Source organism: Panthera pardus, unplaced genomic scaffold (assembly GCF_024362965.1).
Source record: "Panthera pardus isolate Hobbes unplaced genomic scaffold, ASM2436296v1 HiC_scaffold_13, whole genome shotgun sequence".
Taxonomy (NCBI): Eukaryota; Metazoa; Chordata; class Mammalia; order Carnivora; family Felidae; genus Panthera; species Panthera pardus.
The window spans coordinates 171636547-171662503 of NW_026526688.1; the positions used below are offsets into that span (position 1 = coordinate 171636547).

General features: G+C 37.5%; 1 protein-coding gene across 2 annotated transcripts in view; it reads left to right on the forward strand.

Annotated features, from left to right (window-relative positions):
* PDS5A (PDS5 cohesin associated factor A) overlaps nt 1-24434 on the forward strand; it is a 137280-nt gene extending 112846 nt beyond the window's left edge. For both annotated transcript variants that reach the window (XM_019413823.2, XM_053901618.1), the window contains exons 27-33: nt 3842-3974; nt 4593-4712; nt 8709-8771; nt 9512-9657; nt 10951-11059; nt 16043-16395; nt 21784-24434. In XM_019413823.2, coding sequence (XP_019269368.1) covers nt 3842-3974; nt 4593-4712; nt 8709-8771; nt 9512-9657; nt 10951-11059; nt 16043-16395; nt 21784-21787 — 928 coding nt within the window. In that variant the 3' untranslated portion in view covers nt 21788-24434. The remainder of the gene's footprint in view (nt 1-3841; nt 3975-4592; nt 4713-8708; nt 8772-9511; nt 9658-10950; nt 11060-16042; nt 16396-21783) is intronic.
* The last annotated feature ends 1523 nt before the right edge of the window (nt 24435-25957 follow it).

Sequence of the window (25957 nt, forward strand, 5' to 3'; positions counted from 1 at the left end):
TAAAAAAAAATTTTTTTTTTAAATCTGTTTATTACTGCAGAATTAATCTGTTTCTCTCTTCAATTCTGTCAGATTTAGCTTCATAAAATTTGGAGGCTCTGTTAGGTTTGTATGTGTTTTATGATAATCTTATCTTCTGCTGGATTGAACCTTTTATCATTGTAGTTGGCTGTCTTATAATCTTTTTTTATTTATTTATAATCTTTTTTTAATTTTTTTTTTAATGTTTATTTATTTTTGAGAGAGAGCGCGCTCAAGCAAGGGAGGGGCAGAAAGAGAAGGGGACAGATGATCCAAAGCGGGCTCTGCACTGACAGCAGTGAGCTCGATGCAGGGCTCAAACTCATGAACTGTGAGATCATGACCTGAGCCACCTAGGTGCCCCTTATAATTTTTTTTTTTTTTTACTTTAAATCTATTTTGTTTGATCATAAAATAGCTACTAGCCCTCATTTTGTTACTATTTGCATGAAAGAAAAAATTTTTTTTATCCTTTTACTTTCAGATACTCCAACTTTCAGTTGAGTCCAACTTTGATTTTGGCTCAGGTCATGATCTCATGGTTCATGGGGTCAAGCCCTGCATTGCACTCTCTGCTGAACAGCATATAGCCTGCTTGAGATTCTCTCCCTCTCTGCCCCTCTCCTGCTCACACACATGCCTTCTCTCTCTCTCCAAAAAAAAAAGAAAAAAATTTAAAGAATGTTTAAAGTGAATCTCTCATAGATAGATGTAGGTAGATTTTTTTTTCCCATTCTGCTTATCTCTGCCTTTTAATTGGGAGTTTTAATCTGTTTTCATTTGACATAATGACCAATAAAGAAAGAGTTATTTCTGCCATATAGCTGTTTTTCTCTGTGTTATATATGTTGTTACTTAACTTCCTTTACTACTGCTTCTCTTTTTTGTATTTAGTTGTTTTTTGTAGTGAACCTTTCTTACTCCCTTTTTTGTGTGAATTTTTAGTTATTTTCTTAGAGATTCCAAATAATATATGTAACAACCTAGTTTGAATAACAGCAACTTAGTTTCAATAGGATACAAACCCTGTGCTCCTATAATCTCTATCCCTCTCCCTTTAATAATTGTTATTCATAGCAATTCTGTCTTTTTACATTATTTCCATTTACATAGATGTAATTGTTACTCTGTGCATTTAATGCCTATAGAGTCTTTTTTTTTCTTGTTTGTTTCATTTCCTTTTCTCTCTTTTTTTTTAATTTTTATTTTTTTTATTTTTTAAAATTTACATCCAAATTAGTTAGCATGTAGTGCAACAATGATTTCAGGAGTAGATTCTGTAGTGCCCCTTACCCATTTGGCTCATCCCCCCTCCCACAAACCCTCCAGTAACCCTCAGTTTGTTCTCCATATTTATGAGTCTCTTCTGTTTTGTCCCCTTCTCTGTTTTTATATTATTTTTGTTTCCCTTCCCTTATGTTCATCTGTTTTGTCTCTTAAAGTCCTCATATGAGTGAAGTCATATGATTTTTGTCTTTCTCTAATTTCACTTAGCATAATACCCTCCAGTTCCATCCACATAGTTGCAAATGGCAAGATTTCATTCTTTTTTGATTGCCGAGTAATACTCCATTGTGTATATATACCACATCTTCTTTATCCATTCATCCATTGATGGACATTTGGGCTCTTTCCACACTTTGGCTATTGTTGATAGTACTGCTGTAAACATGGGGGTGCATGTGTCCCTTCAAACCAGCACACCTGTATCCCTTGGGTAAATGCCTAGTAGTACAATTGCTGGGTCGTAGAGTAGTTCTATTTTTAGTTTTTTGAGGAACCTCCATACTGTTTTCCCGAGTGGCTGCACCAGCTTACATTCCCACCAACAATGCAAAAGAGATCTTTCTCCACATCCTCGCCAACATCTATTGTTGCCTGAGTTGTTAATGTTAGCCATTCTGACAGGTGTAAGGTGGTATCTCATTGTGGTTTTGATTTGTATTTCCCTGATGATGAGTGATGTTTAGCATTTTTTCATGTGCCAGTTGGCCATCTAGATGTCTTCTTTGGAAGTATCTATTCATGTGTTTTGCCCATTTCTTCACTGGATTATTTGTTTTTTGGGTGTTGAGTTTGAGAAGTTCTTTATAGATATTGGATGCTAACACTTTATCTGATATGTTGTTTGCAAATATCTTCTCCCATTCTGTAGGTTGCTTTTTAGTTTTGCTGATTGTTTCCTTCACTGTGCAGAAGCTTTTTTATTTTGATGAGGTCCCAGTAGTTCATTTTTGCTTTTGTTTCCCTTGCCTCCGGAGATGTGTTGAGTAAGAAGTTGCTGCGGCCAAGATCAAAGAGGTTTTTGCCTGCTTTCTCCTCGAGGATTTTGATGGCTTCCTGTCATACATTGATACCTTTAAAGTCTTATGTAAAGGGGTGCCTGGGAGGCTCATCGGTTAAGCATCTGACTTCAGCTCAGGTCATGATCTCACTCACGGTTTGTGGGTTTGAGCCCCATGTCAGGCTCTGTGCTGACAGCTCAGAGCCTGGAGCCTGCTTAGGATTCTGTGTCTCCCTCTCTCTCAGCTCCTCCCCTGCTCACACTCTCTCTGTCTCTTCCTCTTTCTCTCTCTCTCTCTCTCTCTGTCTCAAAATTAAACATTAAAAAAAATTTTAATAAATAAAATCCTATAAAAAAAGAGTTACAAATTGAAAGTTCAGTAATGCTGGCTTTTATATTTACTTATGTGGTTGTGTTTACTAGTGTTCTTTATTTCTTCTTACAGCTTTAAGTTACTGTCTGGTGTCCTTTTATTTTAGCCTTAAAGGACTCAGTTTAATAGTTCTTTTAAAACAGGACTACTGGGGCGCCTGGGTGGCTCAGTCGGTTAAGCGTCCGACTTCAGCTCAGGTCACGATCTCACGGTCCGTGAGTTCGAGCCCCGCGTCGGGCTCTGGGCTGATGATGGCCCAGAGCCTGGAGCCTGCTTCCGATTCTGTGTCTCCCTCTCTGTCTGACCCTCCCCCGTTCATGCTCTGCCTCTCTCTGTCTCAAAAATAAAATAAAAATAAATAAATAAATAAATAAAAATAAATAAAACAGGACTACTAAAAGTGAACTCATTAACCTAGTGCTAAATTTTCCCCTTGTAAGTAGTCTCTTAAAACATTTATATAGAATATAGGCAAAGAAGTATGCATATATTATCATCATATGTTTTCTCCCCTGTTGATGCAGTAAAGCAATAAGTCCATTGCCTGCTTGAGAATCATCCTAGGAACTTACTGTAAACAGAACTTACCCTAGATGTCGATTTAGGTTCCCAGTGATTCTAATGTTCATCCTGATTTGAGATTCACTTTTACTGAGAAATTTGGGTGTTCCCTTCAGATATTTTGTGTATTAAATGAATATACAGTAACAAGTGGAAAACAGCAAAAATAGTTTGAGATGTGACTGCTTAGCTGAATGCCTGGTTAGTGTGCATATCAGCCTCATAGCACATGCAATTCACAGCCATGTCACAGCAGAAGTACATGCAAATCCTAGACCTACATAGTTTGTAAACAGTCAAAATGGGAAGACTTTGCTGTCCCCTGCTTTCCTCATCATTGCTGGGCAATGACACATGTGAAGTCCTCTAAACGCTTATCAAATACCTGTAGAATGAATCTTTACATGCCTCAGGAAACTGTCAAACTTTCTCATATTAAGCTATGTTTTCATTTTTAATGTTTTGTTTTATGGTTTAGTTTATTTATATTTTATGTTTATTTTGTTATTTTCAGACAACAGACCTTCCCAATAAGATATTTAGTCCATTAAACAAAACACCTACGTTTAGTCTCTTTTAATAGGCAAATGTTTATCATTTAGGTGCCTATGGTTCATGCTTGAAGTTTTAATGACAAAGAATGAAAACAATAGCCATGCTTTTATGAAGAAGATGGCAGAGAACATCAAGTTAACAAAAGATGCCCAGTCTCCAGATGAATCCAAGACAAATGAAGTAAGATATGTGTTAGGCTAGTGGGTATTTAGATCACTATAGGAAAAAATATGATGGTCCTTGTCCCATTTTTTTTCTTATTACATAATATATGTTAGATTACAGAATGTTTATAAAAATATATATTTATGGTCAGTTTTATTGTATTTTGTTACAGTTGAGTTCTATTATTTGAGGAATGTTTATTACCCTGAAGAAGGACATTAAAACTTCTACAGAGTAGGGGGATAAAAATTAATAAAACTTACTACTCTGCTATCTTATGAACCTTTTAGTAAGTTATACACAAGTAGATATTCCTTTTCCTTTGGTTTGGTTTGATTTATTTGGGTTTTTTTGTTTTAAGTCCAAGTTAGTTAACATATAGTATAATAATGGTTTTAGGAGGTTTGTTTTTAATGCATACTTGGACTTCATGTTAATTAAGGTAAAGGTTTTTTTTGTTTGTTTACCAGGAGGCTACATAAGAAGTGCCAGACACAAATGTAAAATGTTGAAGGAATAAATAATACCCACAGATCCCTCTTTTACTTCATTTTGTACATTGGCTAGAATTGGTGCTTGTGGTTATTTTGTACTACTGAAAGTTACATATGATGTTTCTTTTTTCCTCCCTAGAAACTTTATACAGTATGTGATGTGGCTCTGTGTGTTATAAATAGTAAAAGTGCTTTGTGCAATGCAGACTCACCAAAGGATCCAGTCCTCCCAATGAAATTTTTTACACAACCTGAAAAGGTAATTTTTTTCTCCTCATTGTTCTACCACACTAAACTGATTTTTTTTTTTTTTTTTTTTTTTAACGTTTGTGTATCTTTGAGAGAGAGAGGAGGGAGACACAGAATCTGAAGCAGGCTCCAGGCTCTGAGCTGTCAGCACAGAATCCAACATGGGGCTCAAACCCAAAAACTGTGGGATCATGACCTGAGCCAAAGTCAGATGCTTAACTAACTGAGGCAGCCAGGCACCCCCACACTAAACTGATTTAAATTTCAGTTACCATCAACTCTAGTGGCATATACTGGATTGTCTTGAGTATAGAGTATAAAAAATACCTCTTTGTACTTGTATCTAGGAATGGGGGATTGTCTTCCAAAGCCAATGAACAAGTATCATTCTCACCTTACAGAGTAGGAGAATGCAAATCAAGCTTAGTGGTAGTATTCTTATGTGAGCTATTCCTTTTGGATATTTCTAGTATGTAAGAGGAATTTTCAGATCTTAAATTATTTTAATCTCACTTTATTAAAACTATTTTGTCAGATAAGGAATAAACCAAATGTTTGAGACATTATAAATCTATATACATCTGTATAGGAAATAAAATGTTAGCATTAATGGAATTGGCCTTGGCAAATGATAAACCTGTATTCTAATCAACTGCTTCTAACTTGAGGGACTTTAGACAAGTTAACTCTTCTAAGCCTCAATTTCTGTCTAAAATGCAGGTGATAATATGATTATTAATATTACATCTAGGTTTTTAAGAGTTTGTCACATAGTAAACATTCAATAAATAGTAGTAATAACTAATACACAGTATATTTATTCTGCTATCAACAAATTAAGTTTTCCATGTAAGTAAATTTTCCAGCTAACTAAAGCTCTTTCTTTTTCTGAATCGGAATTTAAAAACCTTTTTTTTTAACTCTTCTATTTACTTCCTTCTTTGAGGAAGTATTTTGAAGTTTTAACTTTCCTGTGCTTTGTTTAAAAAACAGAATCTTTTTTTTTTTTTAAATTAAGTAGTCTCCATGCTCATTGTGGGGCTTGAACTCAGAACCCTGAGATTCAGAGTTGCATGCTCTACCGACTGAGCCAGCCAGGTGCACCCAGAAGCCTAAGTATTTTTAATTGGAAAAAATACGACATTTAAAAATTTTTTATGCATTTTCAAACCTGAAGATATGCTTCAGAATATTCAGGGTAATACCGTTCCTAAGAGTATTTTACAGAAGAACATACCAGGAAATGGAGCTTCCTACTTTGAATGCCATACTTTGCCAAAAATTTTAAACAGATTTTCTTTAATGATTTAGTATTCGGCATTTACTGTGCCTGGTTTTTGTTAGGAATAATAAAGATTGCAAAGTTATTGCCCTCTAATTGAATTTACTGGTCTTTATAAAGAGTCATATATAAGGGGTGCCTGGGTGGCTCAGTTGGTTAAGCTCAGATCATGATCTCACAGTTTGTGAGTTCGAACCCCGCATCAAGCTCTCTGCTGTCAGTGCAGGGCCAGCTTCAGATCTTCTGTCCCCCTCTATCTCTGCCTCTCTCTCTCTAAAATAAACATTTAAAGATATAATGAAATAGAATTTCAAAAAATAATCGTATGTGAGCTCTTGAATTTAAATTCACTTTATTGTTGACCTAAGGCTATCGTGATAAGAATAGTACCCAGATATAATCTTCATACAATAACTATCCCATGAACAAGGATTAAATTGTTGTGTGGCACCTGGCTGGCTCATTCAGTAGAGCCTTCAACTCTGGCTCTCAGGGGACTCTGGATCTCAGGGTTATGGGTTTAAGCCCCATGTTGGGCATGAAGCCTACTTTATAAAAAAAAAGAGAAAGAGAGATGGGGCACCTGGGTGGCTCAGCTGGTTAATTAAGCATCCAAGTCTTGGTTTTGGATCAGGTCTTGATTTCGTGATTCATGAGATCAAGCCAACTTTTTTTTTAAATAAAAAACATAAAGGGACTCCTGGGTGGCTCAGTCAGTTGAATATCTGATTTGGCTCAGGTCATGATCTCACGGTTGGTGGGGCGGGGTCTGCTTGGGATTCTCTCTCTCTGCTTCTCCCCCTCCCATCCCCACCCCACCCCCATCTCTCTCTCTCTCTCAAAATAAATAAACTTAAAATAAAAAATAAAAAGAATTAAATTGCTGTTTGTCACTATACCTAACTTTAGTTGTTTTTGTTTTGATATCTGAAACTTAGTGTTTTTAGCCTTCTTAAAAAGAACTAGTATTTTCTGGTTTCAGTGAACAGCTTTTCTCATTTCTTTTTTTTTTTTAATTTTTTTTAATGTTTATTCATTTTTTGATAGAGTGTGAGCAGGGGAAGGGCAGAGAGAGAGGGAGACACAGAATCAGAAGCAGGCTCCAGGCTGTCAGCACAGAGCTGGATGTGGGGCTCGAACTCACAGACTGCGAGATCATGACCTGAGCTGAAGCCGGACGCTCAACCAACTGAGCCACCCAGGCGCCCCTCTCATTTCCTTTTCTAATATGTTGCTTTTAATCTGGTATAAATTCAAACACTAGAAGACTAGGCATATTAAGATAATAAGCCTAGTGAGGCTATAGTATATCTTCGTGAATAAAGTGAATGAACTTTGGTGCCTAGGCTTTGTAATGATTCTTGTAGCTGCATAAAAGCCTTTGTGGGGGGAAAAAAAATGAAGGGAGGAAAGAAAAAAAGATAATAACTTTGCCTGGAACACATGCCGAAATTGTGACTTCTTTATAGGCACATTTAAGCCATCTGTTCTTTCCTATGACACTAGTATGAAGGTAAACTTAGAAAAGAAAAAATAATTTTTAACTGATATTACTTAACAAATTAATAGACTTCAAGGCACCTGAGTGTCTCAGTCAGTTGAGTGGCAGACTCTTGATTTCAGCTCAAGTCATGATCTCATGGTTTGTGAGATCTAGCCGCACATTGGGTTCTGTGAAGTACACAGAGCCTGCTTCTGATTCTCTCTTCCTCTCTCTCTGCCCCTCTCCAGTTCATGTTCACTCTCTCTCAAAATAAATAAATAAACTTGAAAAAAAAAATTTTTAAATAATGAACTTCTTGGTCATAGTAAATCATTTTACTTATGTGACATCATTGTGGTTTATTTGTGCGCTGTTCCCAGGATATTTAACAGAAGCATCAAAGGATTCTTAAGTTCTGTGTAGATAAAACTTTCAGGAGTCCATCAGTGTCCACATTAGGTGGACAATTCACTGAATGATATTTTGACAGTATATATACCTATGTGATTTGGACAGTCTTATGGTTCTAAGAAACACAATAGTAGTTGTTTTTTTTTTTAATGTTTTATTTATTTTTGAGACAGAGCGAGACAGATCATGAATGGGGGAGGGTCAGAGAGAGAGGGAGACACAGAATCCGAAGCAGGCTCCAGGCTCTGAGCTGTCAGCACAGAGCCCGACGCGGGGCTCGAACTCACGGACCGTGAGATCATGACCTAAGCCGAAGTCAGATGCTTAACCGACTGAGCCACCCAGGCGCCCCAAGAAACACAATAGTTTTAATTCAAGTGGCAGATTTTTTTTTTCAACGAGGATAACTTTCTTGAGATCCAGGGTGGAGTGATTTTAGTGAATATTAAGTGCCTAAAATATGCTCTGTACCATTTTGGATGTTTTGGGATCCCAAAAGAAGTCGATTTTATAATAGAGTAGAGAAAGTAGTTCAGTTAATAAACTGGAGCCTTGTTTGCCCTGGACTGTATGAAAAAAAAAAAATAGTGTGTTTTATTTAAAATATGATTTAAGTAATTGAATTCTGATATTTGCTAGTTCTTAATGTGCCATTGAGTTAAAGCTAGACTTAATGATGTAGTTCATTTAATATGCTTTATTTGAACAACTGATATATATATGCTAGCCCAAATGTAATTGTTATTGTAAGGCACAATGCCTGAGAAGTCTTATTTGGACAGTAAAAATAGACATATTCACTTTGATTTTTTTTTTTTTTTTTTTGATAGGACTTCTGTAATGACAAGAGTTATATTTCAGAAGAGACCAGAGTGCTTCTGTTAACAGGAAAGGTATTATGTAGTAGATAATTTGGAAATCTTTATTGCATGGGTATATTATTTCTGCTATTCTTAGAAATAACCTTTAAATGTCCCATGGATTTTTATGTTCCTGATTCTTAGGGATCATATTGTGAATTATAGCATCTAAGGCATTTGTACTCTCAGGCTTTCTTCTGCCATAAATGACCCTTTTGAATTACGGCATGTGTTCTCATCAGTACTAGTAGGCTTCAAGTTACTTAGAATCCACAAAGCAGATTTTCTTGAAAAGTGTCATAATAAATTTAGATATGTAAGATTGAAAGAAATAATTTTAAAGTATTAATGAGTTAGACAATTAATATTCTATAAAAGCATGACACCTAACATAAAAGAGCAAGAGAAATTTAACTTTTGAGAAAAACAGTGCCTAAACTACTATATACATTTAATTGTTTATTCATAAGATATTTTATTATGTCTTATTTATTATGTACTTCGCATTGTTTCAGGGGCACTTTTCATTTTGATTGAGCAATAAGGAATAATTAATTGCCTAGTTATTTTTAAGTAGAAGTAATGCTTGTGACTTGTATTCAGACAAACCCAATTTTGCAAAATTATCATTTCTAATAAATTTAGGATTTAACTTTCCAAAGTAACAACAATTCCGTGGCTTAGGCTAAACAGTTTCTTTTACATGTGTCTAAATTTATATGAATGCCTTATATAGTAAGGTATAAAATAACATGCATATGTGTAACTTTTAGCCAAAACCTGCTGGAGTACTAGGTGCAGTAAACAAGCCTTTATCAGCAACAGGAAGAAAACCATATGTTAGAAGCACCGGAGCTGAGACTGGAAGCAACATTAATGTAAATTCAGAGCTGAACCCTTCAACCGGAAACCGATCAAGGCAAGTTTTTTTCTCCAGTTGTTTGTGTTACTATCACTCACTAACTGGTTCATCTTTTAAAAGATTTTTTTTTTTTTTAACGTTTATATATTTTTTGAGAGACAGAGCACGAGTGGGGGTGGGGCAGAGGGAGAGGAAGACACAGAATCCGAAGCAGGCTCCAGGCTTTGATACTTGGTTGATCTTTTAATTTTTACCTAAAGCACTGTATCACAAAAATGGACTTTAAGAAACATTTTGGTATAAAATAATGGCACTGAGTTTCAGTATAATTAATGATGGAAATTCAGTGTATTATTACCTTGTGAAACCATATAACATTCTAAGTGTAAAAAAGTTAAATGGAACAAATGTAAGAATTTCTAATATATTATTACTAATGTATATGGAAATGTTTATATAAGAAAACACAGGAAAACTATGAATATATAACCGTTAAATTGGATTTTTATGCTTTTTAATTTTTAATTCAAATTAATATAGCATGGGTTAAGATAACATTGTTATGACATTTCTAAGGACTAAGAATATTCCATGCTTATTTTAACATGTCACATTTTTACCATGTTAGCTACTACATAAGAATTTCCACCAGGCGTTACTCTTAAAAACACTAGAAATTGAAGCTTTTAAAGATTTGATTCTTACTCCTGAAATTTTAAGTATAAACTCAGTTGGTATTGTTTTAAACACATTTTTAGCAGTAGAACCCCAAAATATAAAGTAAATTAACATGGAACATCTGTGGTTTACAGAAATGGTGGGTCTCCAGACACGTCCCCTCTGGCCTGTTCTTCCAGCCTCCTTCCCTTGCAGAACATTAAGAACACAGACCAGAGGGGCACCTGACTGACCCTTGATTTCGGGTTTGTAAGTTTCAGCCCCACAGTGGGTGTAGAGATTACTTAAAAATAAAACCTTAAAAAGAAAAAAAAAAAAAAAAAAGACTGGAAACAACTATACTATACACTCATCTATCACTGTATTTTTGTTTTGTTTTAGGGTTTCCCACACACGAGAGAAAGTCTTAGAATAGTTTTGTTATTTTATTTCTTGATAACTAATCTTTCTTTCGGGTGGTTTTAGGCAGCCATTTGTGTCTTTCATTAGTAAGGTTAAATGGCACCAATAACACCATATAATAGACCAATAGTCTGTAACCACAGAAGATTTGAATTTTGCTAATGTTGCTTCACTTGACTGAGCTTCTGTTTCCTTATTGCTGTAGTGGGAGGGTAAACCTTCTGTCCAAGTGGTGAAATAAAGAAGCTTTGGTTTATTTTTCTTCAACAGGGAACAGAGTTCAGAGGCAGTAGAAACTGGAGTTAGTGAAAATGAAGAGAACCCTGTGAGAATTATTTCTGTCACTCCTGTAAAGAATATTGATCCGGTAAAGAATAAGGTAAATTTTAAAATTTAACAAGTGGATTTCTCCCAGAGATTCTTATTACAGTTTCATGGTAGAGGTTAAGAAACCCACACTGGACAAGTTAATATATACTCCATATTCTACATTTTATATACCACCTCTTGGCTATATTTATTGTGCTACACTCTCCAGAAAATGAGTCTTCCTATGTCCGCTCATTTCAAGAGTTTATGTGGTCACCCATAACAGTATCCTTCTCCCACACTTCTGCTCTCAAAACTTGAAAGACTAGGAATTGAGAGTTTTTGAGATCTTACTTTCAAGAGTTTGTTGGCTCCTGTGGTGAGTGTGTACATTATTAACAGCTGCATTCTTCATTGTTGAGCTTATAATTAGGGCACCTAATTTTCTTAACAGTTGTAGCAGGAGAGAAACATTGGTAGGAAAATCAGACCTGGCTCTGCCAGTCACTAGCTGTGTGTTTACTTAGGCAGATTGCTTGACTTCTCTGGGATTCCATTTAAACTGTAGAATGAAATTGATAACTTACCTCAGTAGGAATGGCATGGAAATACTATTGTTTCTTTTCCCACAGAATCATATTCTTGACACATTTACTTTTTATTGCCCACCATACACACATCACACACACACACAGTATTCTTCAAATGTTTTAGGAATCCCTCTCAGGTACATAAAATACAGGGCTGTACAGTTATTCCACAATAACTGAACTATCCAACTCAAGCTGAATAGATGAGGATGCATTTTTAGATCAGTCACTATTCAACCTCTTCTATTTATTATCAGAACTTCAGTATTTCAGTAGATTCAGATAACAGGGAGCCTCTCACTGTCAGAACTCTTGGAATTCAGAAGCCAACAGACTTAAGTATTGTGGGGTTCTTGTTAGAATTAAACAGTCTTGAGACTTACATGCAAAAGTGCATATTGCCACAGACATCCATTTAAACATACTTACCATGTGCATTAAGAGGTGGTATAGGAATAAATATTTATTTTTAAGTTTATTTATTTTTGAGAGAAGGAGAGAGGGCACAAGTGGGGAAGGGGCAGAGAGAGAGAGGGAGACAGAATCTGAAGCAGGCTCTGAGATGCCAGCGCAGAACCCGACACAGAGCTCAAACTCATGAACTGTGAAATCATGACCTGAGCTGAAGTTGAATACTTAAGCAATGAATCACCCAGGCGCCCCAACATCCAATTCTGTGTAAGATACAAATTGATGTTATATGTCAATTATACTTTATAATGGAAAAAGATAGGGTTGCCTGGGTGGCTCAGTTGGTTAAACGTCCAACTTCCGCTCAGGTCATGATCTCATGGTTCACGGGTTCAAGCTCGTGTCAAGCTCTCTCTTGTCACCACAGAGCCCGCTTCAGATCCTCTGCCCCTCTCCCACTTGCATGAGCATGTGTGCTCTCAAAAATAAATGAACATTTAGGGGCGCTTGGGTGGCCTATCAGTTAAGCATCCAACTCTTGATTTCAGCTCAGTTCATGATCTCACAGTTCATGAGTTCAAGCCCCACATCAAGGCTCCACACTGGCAGTGCAGACCCTGCTTGGGATTGTCTCTCTCCCTTTCTCTGCCCCTTCTCTCTCTCTCTCTCTCTCTCTCAAAATAAATCTTAAAAAAAATTTTTAATAAACATTTTTTAAAAATAGAAACAGTAAACAACATTTAAATTCTAATTTTTGAGAAGCCAAAATGTTACTTTCTAATTAATCTCTGATGCTATATTGTTCCAAACCCTTATTTTAACTTTTTCACACTTCGAAAGAATGTTTTAACAAACTTGCTGTCACCTTGAACACACAGGGCTTGTATTTTGACAAAACTTAATCACCTACCAGTCAGATCTCCCATAAGTTGATGTTATTTCTTTCCAGGGGGTCTGAGTCAAAAGTCTTGTAGTCTCAAAAAACTATCTTGTTGGTATACTAAAAGAAGATAAAGATCTAAGAGAGTGTTTCTTGCTAACCCAATTTTTCAAAGAAATTAATGCATAAACCAATTTATTATGTATATAAAAATTATCCAGCAAACTATGCATGTCAACAAATCAGGACATTTTCTCCTGTTATTTACTCTGAGAGGCAAATCAAATTATAATATGAAAGATGAGTAAGGGAGGTAGTTAAAAGAAGCAAGACTCATCCCATGGATTCAGGCAGGCGATGCTGCCGGTATTCCTCTTTAGGAGTCTTCATTTTCTGTATACCTATGGTTGACCAATGGATTTCCTCTTTCATTTGCCTTTTATATGAGTTCTTTAGTAGACATATGCACATAATGTTCATAAATATGTAAATACAGTCATGTAGAGAGTCATGTAGTTATGAGAGAGGGTACAGGATGGCAGAGAGAGGGGGAGATAGAGAATCCCAAGCAGGCTGTGCACCAGCAGCACAGAGCCCAGTGTGGCATTCAGACTCACAGACCTGAGCCAAAATCAAGAACCAGTCGCTTAACCAAATGACCCACCAGGTGCCCCAAGTCGCGTACATGATTTTTAATGCAATATTTGTTTCCTTTTAAAAAGCCTAATCTTTGTTAATTTTTTTCTTATCATTTTCATGTGTGTGTATATACATTAAATCTTTCCCCTTTTTTTTTCCCCTTTTTTTGCCACTACAGTGTTGCATTAAATAGTAAATGTGCATTAAACATATACTGATAGTTTTATTTCTGTGGGCTTAATTCCTAGCAGTGGGATTGCTGAGTCAAAGAGTAAAGTGTATTATAGATTAGATATTTCCATATTGCTTCCTTGAAAAAGTGGAACACTTGACATTGCTACCCAGCAGGGTGTTGACCCAACTCAACTTCTCATGCTGTAGTAGTTTTAACCTTCTTGTTAGTATTCTTGCTCCCTTCCAGTCCAGTCACCATACAGCAGCCAATTCGATCTTTTTAAAATGTAATTTGAATTATGTTTGTCCTGTCTTGAAAGGCCTTCAGTGACTTTCATTAGCACTTAGAATGAAATCAAATTTCTTAACCTGTCGTGTAAGGCATTCATGATCTGGTCCATGCTTGCTTCTCCTACCTTGTCCCATACCACTCTCCCATCACTCCTTATGGTCCAAGTTCCTTATATCTTCCAGGCTCTTTCCCTTTTTTCTCTGTGTACAATCCTTCACTTTTCACTTGATGAATGTCCTGCTTTGATACTGTTTTAAAAATATTCCTGGGGTGGGGTGCTTGGGTGGCCCAGTTGGTTAAGTGTCTGACTTTGTCTCAGGTTGTGATCTCATGGTTTGTGAGTTTGAGCCCTGCATCAGGCCCTCTGCTCTCAGCACAGATCTTGCTTCAAATCCTCTGCCCCTCTCTCTCTGCCTCTCCCTCACTCCCACTCTCTCTCTTTCAAAAATAAAAAATAAAATACATTTTAAAATGGGATTTTATTACTTTAACATTTTAGAGGATTTAATCTATTTGGTAAACAAAAAAAATTTTTTTTCAGAAAAAAGGTTAATGATTGCAGCAAAAGTGACAAAAATTAGAATGTGTAAGTGGAGTGAGAAATTGAAGAACTTCATGGCACAGAACTACAGAAATTTAATGCATCATAAAGAAAATAGCATATTCGGGGCTCCTGGGTGGCTCAGTCAGTTGAGCGTCCGGCTTCGGCTCAGGTCATGATCTCACGGTCCGTGAGTTCGAGCCCCACATCGGGCTCTGTGCTGATAGCTCAGAGCCTGGAGCCTGCTTCAGATTCTGTGTCCCCATCTCTGTCTGCCCCTCCCCCACTCATGCTCTGTCTCTCTCTGTCTCAGAAATAAATAAACATTAAAAAAAAATTAAAAAAAGAGAAAATAACATATTCAATTATGAAAACATGCTATCCTTTTTAAAAAGTGATAAAAATTTAGAATATACCATTGATTGGGGTACCTGGGTGGCTCAGTCAGTTAAGTGGCCAACAGGGCTCAGGTCATGACTAGCAGTTTTTGAGTTCAGGCCCTGCCTTGGGCTCTCTACTCTCCATGCAGAGCCCACTTTGAATCCTCTGTCTTCCTCTTTCTGTGCCCCTTCCTCCACTCATATTCTCTCTGTCTCTCTCTCTATCTCCCTCTCTCCCTCCCCCTCTCCCCCCCCCCCTCAAAAATAACATTAAAAGGGGGAGGGGCGCCTGAGTGGTTCAGTCAGCTCAAGTCTCAGGGTTCATGGGTTGGAGCCCCACATCCGGCTCCATGCTGAGAGCATGGAGCCAGCTTGGGATTCTCTTTCTCCCCCTCTCTCCCCCTCTCCCCCACTCAAATAAATAAACAAACTTAAAAAAAAAAAAAAAAAAACATACCATTGGTTAAAAAGACTTTTTTGGGGCGCCTGGTGGCTTAGTTAAGTATCCAACTTCAGCTCAGGTCATGATCTCCTGGTCCATGAGTTCGGACCCTACATTGGGCTATATGCTGACAGCTCAGAGCCTGGACCCTGCTTCAGGTTCTGTGTCTCACACTCTCTCTACCCCTACCCGACTCATGCTTGCACGTGCGTGCGCGCTCTCTCTCTCTCTTTCTCTAATAAATGTTAAAAAGGAAAAAATTTTTTAAGAAGACCTTTTCCTTTAGAATGAGGGTGATAGCAAAACCAAGTAGATTTTCTCCGCTTTATATATACCATCTGTGCATATTATTTAATAAGCATTTATTGTGTACAGTACATGTGCCAAGTACCATGGTGGGCACTGCTCTCAGGCCCTGCCCTCAAGGAGTTTACATTCCTCAAGGGATATAAGCAATGGATTAGAAGCCTTGGAATTAAGAGTGGCTCAGTTGATGAAGTGTCCAACTCTTGATCTCAGCTCAGGTCTTGATCTCAGGGTGGTGAGTTTGGACCCCACATTGGGCTTCACACTGGGTATGGAACTTAAAAAAAAAAGGCATGGAATTCCAGCTCCTTTTGAATATTTTCAAAATACTTCTTTCTAGTATAGATCATTGATATTTAAGGAACTTGTGTTTATAGAATTGTTTTGTGCTTTTTTAGGAAATTAATTCTGATCAGACTACCCAGGGCAACATCAGCAGTGACCGAGGAAAGAAAAGAACAGTAACCGCAGCTGGTGCAGAGAATATTCAACAAAAAACAGATGAGAAAGTAGATGAATCAGGACCACCTGCCCCTTCAAAACCCAGGAGAGGACGTCGACCGAAGTCTGAATCTCAGGGCAATGCAACCAAAAATGATGATATAAATAAACCTCTTGGCAAAGGAAGAAAGAGAGCTGCAGTCAGTCAGGAAAGCCCTGGGGGTCTGGAAGCAGGTAATGCCAAAGCACCCAAACTGCAAGACATAGCCAAAAAGGCAACACCAGCAGAGAGACAAATTGACTTACAAAGGTAATGTACACCATTTTCTTAGTATGTGCCAATCACCCCCAAACACCTAGGCACTTGGGAATGAAAACTGCCCTTGGTTTTCCTGAGTAGGTTATAATGGCATTTGCTTTTACCTCATAACCTCCAGGATACCAATTTGAAGAGAGATCTCCTTTTTCCTTTTGGTTAATTTTTTAAAATTATTTTTGGGGCACCTGGGTGGCTCGGTCGGTTGGGCGACCGACTTCGGCTCAGGTCATGATCTCGCGGTCTGTGAGTTCAAGCCCCGCGTTGGGCTCTGTGCTGACAGTTCGGAGCCTGGAGCCTGTTTCAGATTCTGTGTCTCCCTCTCTCTCTGCCCCTCTCCTGCTGGCGCTCTGTCTCAAAAATAAACGTTAAAAAAAAAATTATTTTTATCTTTTTTTTTTTAATGTTTATTTTATTTTTGAGAGAGAGAGAGAGCATGTGCGTAGGGGGGCGGAAGGGGGGGGTGGGAGACAGAAGATCCAAAGCAGGCTGCACACTGACAGCAGAGAGCTCAATGTGGCACTCGAACCTACGAACCGTGAGATCATGACCTGAGCCGAAGTTGATGCTTTGTTGTTTTTTTTTTTTATAAGTTTATTTATTTTGAGAGAGATAGAAACAGTGTGAGTGGGGGAGGGCTGGAGAGAGAGACAGAGACTCTCAAGCAGGCTCTGTGCTGCTAGCACAGAGCCCGAGGCTGGGCTTGAACCCACAAAACCATGAGATCATGGCCTGGACCGAAACCAAGAGTCAGACACACCAGCGCTCTTTTTTTTTTTTTTTTTTTTTTTAATGTTTATTTATTTTGAGAGAGAGAGTATGTGGGCAGGGGTGGGAGGACTGGCAGAGAGAGAGGGAAAGAGGGAGGATCCCAAGTAGGCTCCATACCCAGCCAGATGCAGGGCTCAGTCTTATCACCGAGAGATCATGACCTGAGCCAAAATCAAGAATTGGATGCTTAACCGACTAAGCCAACCAGGTACACCTCCTTTGATTAATTTTTAATTAGGATATCATGTTTTAATATTTCTTGTTAGCAAGGACAATATTAAGTTTTGCTTGGTATCCTTCACATAACTACATGGGCTTTACTTAATGTAAGGGGCTGCGTTTTGGGTAAAAAAGTCTCAGAATGGAGAAGACAGAAGTCATGACACACAAACAGGTATATCCTGCTCTTTAATTCCTCTTGTTACAATTAATTTTAATATAAGTCAACAACTTACCTTTTCCTTCACTTTCCACTGAAACAACCTCACTCTCACTGAAACAGCTGTTCATCTTTGCTCATTCTTGGGCTGGGACTTCAGCTTTTCTCCCCTGTAATGGTGGTGTTTCAGCTGGAGTTCCAAAAGTTGGCTCCTTTCATATTTGGTGTCCTGTTAGAACTTAGCCCTACCCCCCTTCTTTTTTCCTTGTATACTCGTACCTAACTCAGCTCCCTTTGAATTAGACTGTAAGCTTCTTAATTCCTTCTAGGAAAGAAACAGTTTTGATCATCTCAGGATACCCTACCATCCTGCTTCAGTATTTTCATAAAGTACCGTATTGCCTGCAGCATGTGTGTTTACAAGTACATTTTTTAAGTTACCATTCATGAAATTTGAAGTTTGGAGCTGTTAAATTTTCCTATATTTTATCTGCCTCTAGATAGCATCTCATAGTAGCAGATCCAGGCCCAAACCTGATCTAAGTAATGAGTGTTTCTCCTACTCCTTTTTAGTTTTATGGACTAATAAATACAGTAATGAAAGATACTGGGGGCAAATTTAGCATTTTTCTCCTCAGATCTGTACCTTTGACCTAGAACATGTTTATAACCTCAGCCTCCTCTTTGTCATCAGTAAGACAGTATAATAATACGTTCTTCAAAGGACTGTCCTAAGAATTAAATAGATTAATAAGCATAAAGTACTTAGCAAAGTGCCTTTCATAGTGAGTAAATGCTCAGTAATTGTTGTAACCATTTTTAATTATTTAATTGTAGTTTCTCTGTCCCTTACTATACTTTTCAATCATACAAAAGTTGAACAGTTTCCCTCAAGATTGCCAAGAGTTTTCTGAAGGGTTTCTGAAATTCTGTTCTAGCTGTTCCATTACACTGTGATGTGATCATCACATCATTACATTACATCCATTACACTGTGTGTGATCACACACAGGCCACTTGAGCCACCTGACTTACCTGTCGTTAACTATCCTTTTGCCTTCTAACCAAAACATCCAGGTACATATTTAGTCCCTGAAAACACTGTCAGTAGCATCCAGACCTTGTCTCTGATTAGGGCATTATAAAACCCATTGCTACACGTTTGCTGCACCATGTGTGCCCCAACATCATTAAACAAACCAACAAAAATGGCTTATTTGCCAGAGACTGGTCTTGATTAAAAAATAGTATTGAGCCTTATTCAAAAACTAAAAATGTCTTGAGTGATAAAGCACCTTAGAAGTCTCAAGTATGCTGGTTAGTAGGTCACAGGGGGCATGTGTTAGCCAAAACACAGAGTTCTGTGATGATTCTGTATTCTCAGTGAAGTTAGATGGTTAAATTAGATGTTCATGATAACGCTGTACTGTTAATTCAGTACTTTAGATCAAGTATTTTGCACACATATTTCAGAAGCTTCTGATTGAACTGTTCACACTAACCAAAATATCGAAGTGCATTCTGAAACATTCTCCCAAGCTTCCTTTTATCTTTTCCTAAACCTAATACACAACTCTGTCCTTATATTCTGGCGTTATGACTTAAGCTTAGAATCCTGATGTACTCTTCAGTGAAACCGAACTTACTCCAGAAACTAAAGTGCTCATGATGCCCTCTTGCACAGAATTGAATCCCTTATAGGCCCATCAGTATTGCTCCTGATACTTCTCATTTGTTCTTTTAACAAATACTTAATAAAAGTGATAAGCATCATGCTGGGTGTTGGCAATACAAATGTATCCAATATGGATAGGTTCTTGCCCTCAAAGAGTTGATTTCCTTAGCTTGTCAACTCCAGAAGAGAACAGAAAACTTTCACATTCGGTCTGTTAACTGACACAGTAAAAAGTACGAGTGTTTTGTTTTTTGTTTTTTGGTTTTTTTTTTGTTTTTTGTTTTTTTTTTTAGTTTACTACATAAAACAATGAAATTCCAACACGTGCTACAATGTGGGTGAACCTTGAGGACATTATGCTAAGTGAAATAAGCCAGACCCCAAAGGACAAATACTGTACGATTCCATTTATATGAGGTATCTAGAACCATCACATCCATAGAGACAAAAAGAGTGGTGGTTGCCAGGGAGGAGGAAGAGGGAGTAAGTAGGCATTAGTGTTCAGTGTACAGAGTTTCATTTGGGGAAGATGAAAACATTCTAGAAATGAAAGGCTGTGATCGTACAGCAGTGTGAATATACTTAATGCCATTGAACTGTGTACCTAAAGATGGTTAAAATGGCAAGTGTTAGGTCATAAAAATTTTACAATAAAAAAATTGCTATATAGGAATAATGATAGCTAACACTAATATAGTACTGATTATGAGCCAGGCTCATTTCTAAGCTCTTTGTTAACCTTTTAAATCTTTAGAACACCTCTATGTGGTAAGTACTATCATCATTCCTAGGTTACAAGGAGAGGAAACCCGGGCATAGAGGCTCCATGTAGCTTTTGGTGTCTTTGTTTATATAAATAATGGAGCCAGGATTAAAACCCAGTGTCACTCCAGAGTTTGTAACTACCATGCTGTATTGTACTTCTAAGGTAAAATTAAGTCTTAGTTCTAAGGCATTACGTATACATACAAAACTTGTATAACAGAGTGCTTTAAAATACTTGTATATTGGAGCACCTGGGAGGCTGAGTCGTCAGTTAAGTGTCTGACTCTTGATTTCAGCTCAGGTCATGATCCCAGGGTCATGGGATGGAGCCCCACATCAGGGCTCAGGGGCTCAGGGTGGGATTCTCTCTCTCTCTCCCTCCCTCCCTCCCCCCCCAAGCCCCCCAAAATAAAAATAATTTTTAAAAAATGTAAAAATCTGTGAGAGCAGGGGCTCCTGGATGGCTCAGTTGGTTAAGCATCCAACTCTTGATCTCAGCTCAAGTCTTGAGTTGTGGGTTCAAGCCCCATGTTGGACTCCACACTGGGTATAGAGCCTTACTTATTAGACTTTTTTTTTATCTGTGAGAGCAGCCAGGAAGATACTGAAGACTCAGAGCTAGTACACGGAAGCTTCCTGAAGGTGCAGCAGGCAGCTTGTAGAGGATTCTTTGATATCACATTATTAAGTTTGTATATTATAACAAATTAATCTCTAAGAATCAATCACTTGTTTAAGCATTACCTTTATAAAACATATATTTAGTGGAATATAAGTAAACAACTCACTTATCTTTCTGTCCCAAGTTTGGAATCATTGAGAAGGAGAAATAGTCTTAATCCTAATATGGCTGATTACAACAAGGAAATCACAGGCCAGGTGGCTACTAATGTCTTGCCTCTAAATTGAACAACCACAAACCAACCAGAATGGCTCTTTTTGGAGGCAAAAAACGAATCTAGGAGAGGACAAGCCCAGCACACTGAGCTCCTCCCACCTCACCACCCCTCACCTATTAGATGGGTTCTTCCTCTGAAGGAGGAGTTAGGTGAGAGGAGAAGCTCTTGCTTCCAGATATCAGAATGTCTCTCCTTATTAGGGCAAGAGGAGTGGTGGGGATTCAACTCCTCTAATCTCTTAACAGAATTAAGCTAAATCTTTCTCCTTGTTTTTTAGTATACTAAAATGTAAGTTCACCCAGTTCAAAAGTCAGAACTTCGCTGCTTATAAATTCATTTTGCCATAGTGTCCAGTAACTTTTCTTCTGTAAAACCATTTTGAAATAATACTAATAACAAATTAGTTATTTCACTTTTTTTTAATGTTTATTTTAGAGAGCGAGCCAGTGCAAGCACAAGCAGGGGAGGGGCAGAGAGAGGGGAAGGGACAAAGAACCCCAAGCAGGCTCCGCACTGTCAGCACAGAGCCTAGCCCGGGGCTGGAACTCACAAACCACGAGGTGGTGACCTGAACTAAAGTCGGACGCTTAACCGACTGAGCCACCCAGGTGCCCCATGCAGTTATTTCAAATAAATAGCTCTTATTGTTTTATTATTGTAAGCAAATCCGCCACTGAGTAGCAGCACCTAATGACTAAAAATGAAAATTTTTTCATTGGTATTTTGTGTTTATATAGTTTATAGAAAGGTTTCTTAAAACAAGCCTCAAGTGAAACATGGAAAAAAAATTGAGATTTTTAGATAATAACTATAGAAATGAAATAATTCTGGTTTGGCTTATTTTCCTGTTTACATCTTTTCTAACTTTGCTTTCTTCTACTCCCATCCCCAAGGTAAAAAGAAAACTCACTTGCAAAGGGAGAAAATGAAGGCCAAACAGAAGCAGACTCCAGCTTCTGCAAAAACTTGGATTCAAAATGTCCCTGAACAGAAAATGAAGTTAACTTCAGAACACACTTTCTGCCTTGAAAACTGAAACTATTACTTCCTTTTCACATGACCACAAGTCCTTTGATGGAAATGTACAGCAGAAACTCTTGAGAGAGAGGCTAAAAGCAACTCTATCCTACCCTCCCCTCAGACTTTTCTTAGGAGAAGTCAATAATTAAGCAAATTGCTTAACACTTGGTTCCAGTTCCTGCATATCTGGAGTTTAAAGGCATAATACACCATTAATTTCCATGCTGCAGTTTTTATTTTAAAGAAAGTAACAGGATGTCCTTACACTGACACTGAAAATTCATCAATTTTAGAGCCAGGAATTCCCGTGTTACACAAGAAAAAAAATAGAAGTCTACTGAATTAATTTTTTAGAAGAAAAGAAATCAGATTAAATATTTCTTTGTTTTTCCTTTTGGAAACTTTTATGTATAATTCTTTCTGCCTGCCTACTTTTCTGCAAAAATGAGATGTACAGATTTCAGTTCCCTGCTATGAAAAGTGATGTGGTGGCAATTTTATAAATGTTGCTTTCTGATTTTTATCAGAGTGAGAAAATAATTAAAATTATTATTGATTTCATATCACTTCATATTTTGATTTCCCCTCCATTTTAGTTTAATATAATTTGCAATAAATGTACATATTGTTGTTTGTTTCGTAAAGCATATCACTTTAAAATGGTTTTTACTCCTGTGATTATGTTGGAATATTTGGAATTTTAAAGGAGTAAAGACTGCCCAGCATTTGGTTTTATAATGTTTGTCACCAGATTTTTATTATTGATGTAAAGAAAAAGTCAATTTTTTAAAATAGTTGGACTTTGGCAGCTTTGTAAGGAAAGTTGGAAGTGTTCAGGATTGCTATCAATTTTCAGCATTGTGCTGTTGGGAAATAAGTATTTTGCTTTTGTCTGCCGGTCTGGGCTCAGTTTTTATGTTTATTTTAGAAGACGACTGTTGCATCAATATATTGTTTCTTGGCATATTGTTCAGCATAGGTAGTGTGTACACTCTTTGTGTACACATCATCATATTTAAGTTTTTGCATAAAATAAATGCTTCTAGATGTCATACGGTAGTCTTTTTTAATCTTTTTATCATATTGTGAGTTTCTTTTTATGTGAAAGGGCTAAAGTCATAAAGAAACAACATGTTACAGTCAACTCTCCATTATCTATATAAAAGTGACTATGCCTCAGGTTTTGAATTTTGCAGTCATAACAATTTAAATCAAAATAACGAAGGCAAGTATACTACAAGAGCTAACTCAGGAGGAACTTGAAATTTGTCCTTTCTCACACGCAGAGTTGTAGCTGCCCCCCATTCTGTACTTTAGGCTCTTTCCCGGAGCTCTAACTGAATGTGTTCATTTGGTTTCCTTGCACATTCCTAGTGAGGGTTAGAGGACATTAAACGACATTTGCATTAGAACTTGGTCTTGATAGCCTCTGAGGGATGTGCAACAGTGTCAAAAAAAGAATGATTATGTTAAATGTGAGATTTGCTGGTAATGTCACTTATGATCTCCTAGATAATCAAGAGTTGGCTGTATATTGACCCAGTGAAAGATGGGTCATTCTTTCAAATATGCATGTACACACATTTAGGTATCGGATGATGGTTAGGGAACAACGGATACAAGTGATAGAAAACAGTATCTTTTAAAAGGGCAGGAAAAGCCCTCTCTTCCTTATTGCCTCTTCATAACCCTTTAGAAGGAAAGTATAAAATACTGCCTCCAACATGCTGAATATCTATGCATAAGCATCAGAGAAGTCCCTCAAGGAAACAGTGGACATGTATATTTAGTAAGATTTTAAAGTGCTCTTAGCATCAGACAACTTGATTCGTAAGGCCACCAATCATATCACCAATAAAAAGCACACTGGTAGGGACCTTCTTTCTCCTTTTGATTACTCAGCATCACAGCCAACTAGATTATCTAGGGTTACTTCATATTTAACATAATGTAGCAGAACCATTTGCATCTGTTTGTGGCTGCTTAGATTTTTGCAGGAGAGGAGTTAGCTAAAAGGATCTGGTCCACAGGTGTATGTAAATGCCCCCCCCCCCCCCAATTTCATAATGTGATGCAAGCAAGTGTCTGGCACTAAGGGAAGGGAGAATAGGATGATAAGATTCAGATGCTAGGGGAGGGACATATAAGGGACATTTGTCAGTTTTCCTTTGAAAAAGGAAAGAGTTAAATCCCTTAGGAATTTGATATTCACATCTCAGAGAAACACAACACAAAGTGCAGACTTATATTTGAGAATTAATGTTAACCCTTTGTGTCTAGTTTGAAGCTTCTTGTATTTGTCTAAAACTACAAGCCAGAATTTTGTATCTCCTTTGATAAAAAGTGTGTATAATGTAAAGTAGTTTTGCATATTCTTGTGCTGCACATGGGCTGAATTTTTAAAAAAATTTTTTAAAGACTTGAAGCAGAACCTTGTAATTTGTGTAAATGATGAGTGTAAAATCCTACCATAAAATGCTAAAAATATGCATTGTTTCAAATAAAACCAAGAAATGCAGCATTATATAGTAGTGTGGAACCCTGAATATTCATGTACCCCCTGGTATGTCACAAGCTGATAAAATATCTTTGCATATTTTCTGTTTGGATTCTGGAGTCTGCATATCCTTATAAGAAATCGAATGTAATCATAACGAAATCAAATCAAACCTCCTGGCTACATACTCTGATCTGACCTACAGTGACTGAGGGAGAACATAATAGATGATAAATTCTGATAGACATTTGGGAAACTTTAGAAGTTGCTTTTTAACTTTTAAAAGTGGCCTTCCATTTATACTATGATACATCTATTGCCAATTTTGGACATGCACAGTTTTAAGGACTACTTCAGAACAAGCAGATTACATTAATGTATCTGGAATAAAATGCCTGGTTCTGTATTTTACTCTGAGATTATCATTCTACACTTTGATATTTGCATTGTCAAGACTTTTCTGTCTGCACCATTCATACAGATAAACTGTAGAAACTACTGGAGACCAAGTCTCTTAACAGTCTGACAATAGGCTTTGCTGCCTGCCTCATAATGATGGCATTGCTCACAAGAAGTTAAAAGTTGGCTATAAACCAGCAACAGTGTAGATCAACGGAAGCAAGTGTGCATAATCACACACCTCCTCCGCCTAGAAACCAGAGTTCTACATTTTCACTTCCATATCAGTAATAAACCTTTATTTCATGTCTTATTTGAAAGGCCAATAGGAACGTGTACAAGGTCTCATTTCTAAGGAATCTGGGCCAGGCTGGTGATTGGGATTTCTATTTGGGGGTATTTCTCAAATAACATTTATCAATATTGATTGTCAATTTACAGCATTTTCCTCCTTTTTGTTCTCTAGTGACTCCTAGGAAAGACCATGCATTCTAAATAAGAGCCATTCCTTTTAGAAAACAGCACTGGATCCATTCTCCTGGGAGAAGTTTGGAAAACAATCAGTGGGGTCATTTATACATGTAAGGAGTAAGGTCCAAGTCTGGAAGCCAGTAAGAAAATTAAAGGATAAGTGGTAGCGATTTTCCTCATTATAGGTATTTGTTTAATCTGTCCAGACTAGGCACAATGCCAGGGACTGACATTAAAAACACTAAGTTGGGGGCCTTAGAAGGACTAGCAATATAAAGCAAATAGCACAACACAGGCAGCTATGACTGCTTCAGGTCATTGTCTGGACTTCAGAGCCCTGATAGATGCTGTAGAAGCAGAAAATCTCTACCTTTTCAACAGAAGTGTAATTCTGAGAAGTATTAGGAGACGTAGGTTCCTAAAAAAGTGGGCAAAACAAACCTCGGCCTCAGGATGAGCTGGATCTGATGCAGGGGTGGCTCTCCACGTTGAGAACCTCCTGGGCAGATGTGATCTTAAGGGAAGACAAACCCACCACTGGGGAAGGACCAGAAAGAAGCCTGCTATTTCAGCAGTGCAAACACACCTTGAGCACTTGCCATGAGTGAATCATTACTCCATCTGCAAACTCTGGAAGACCTGGTCCCAGTCCCCAAACTTGCTCACCCACTGTCCTGAAT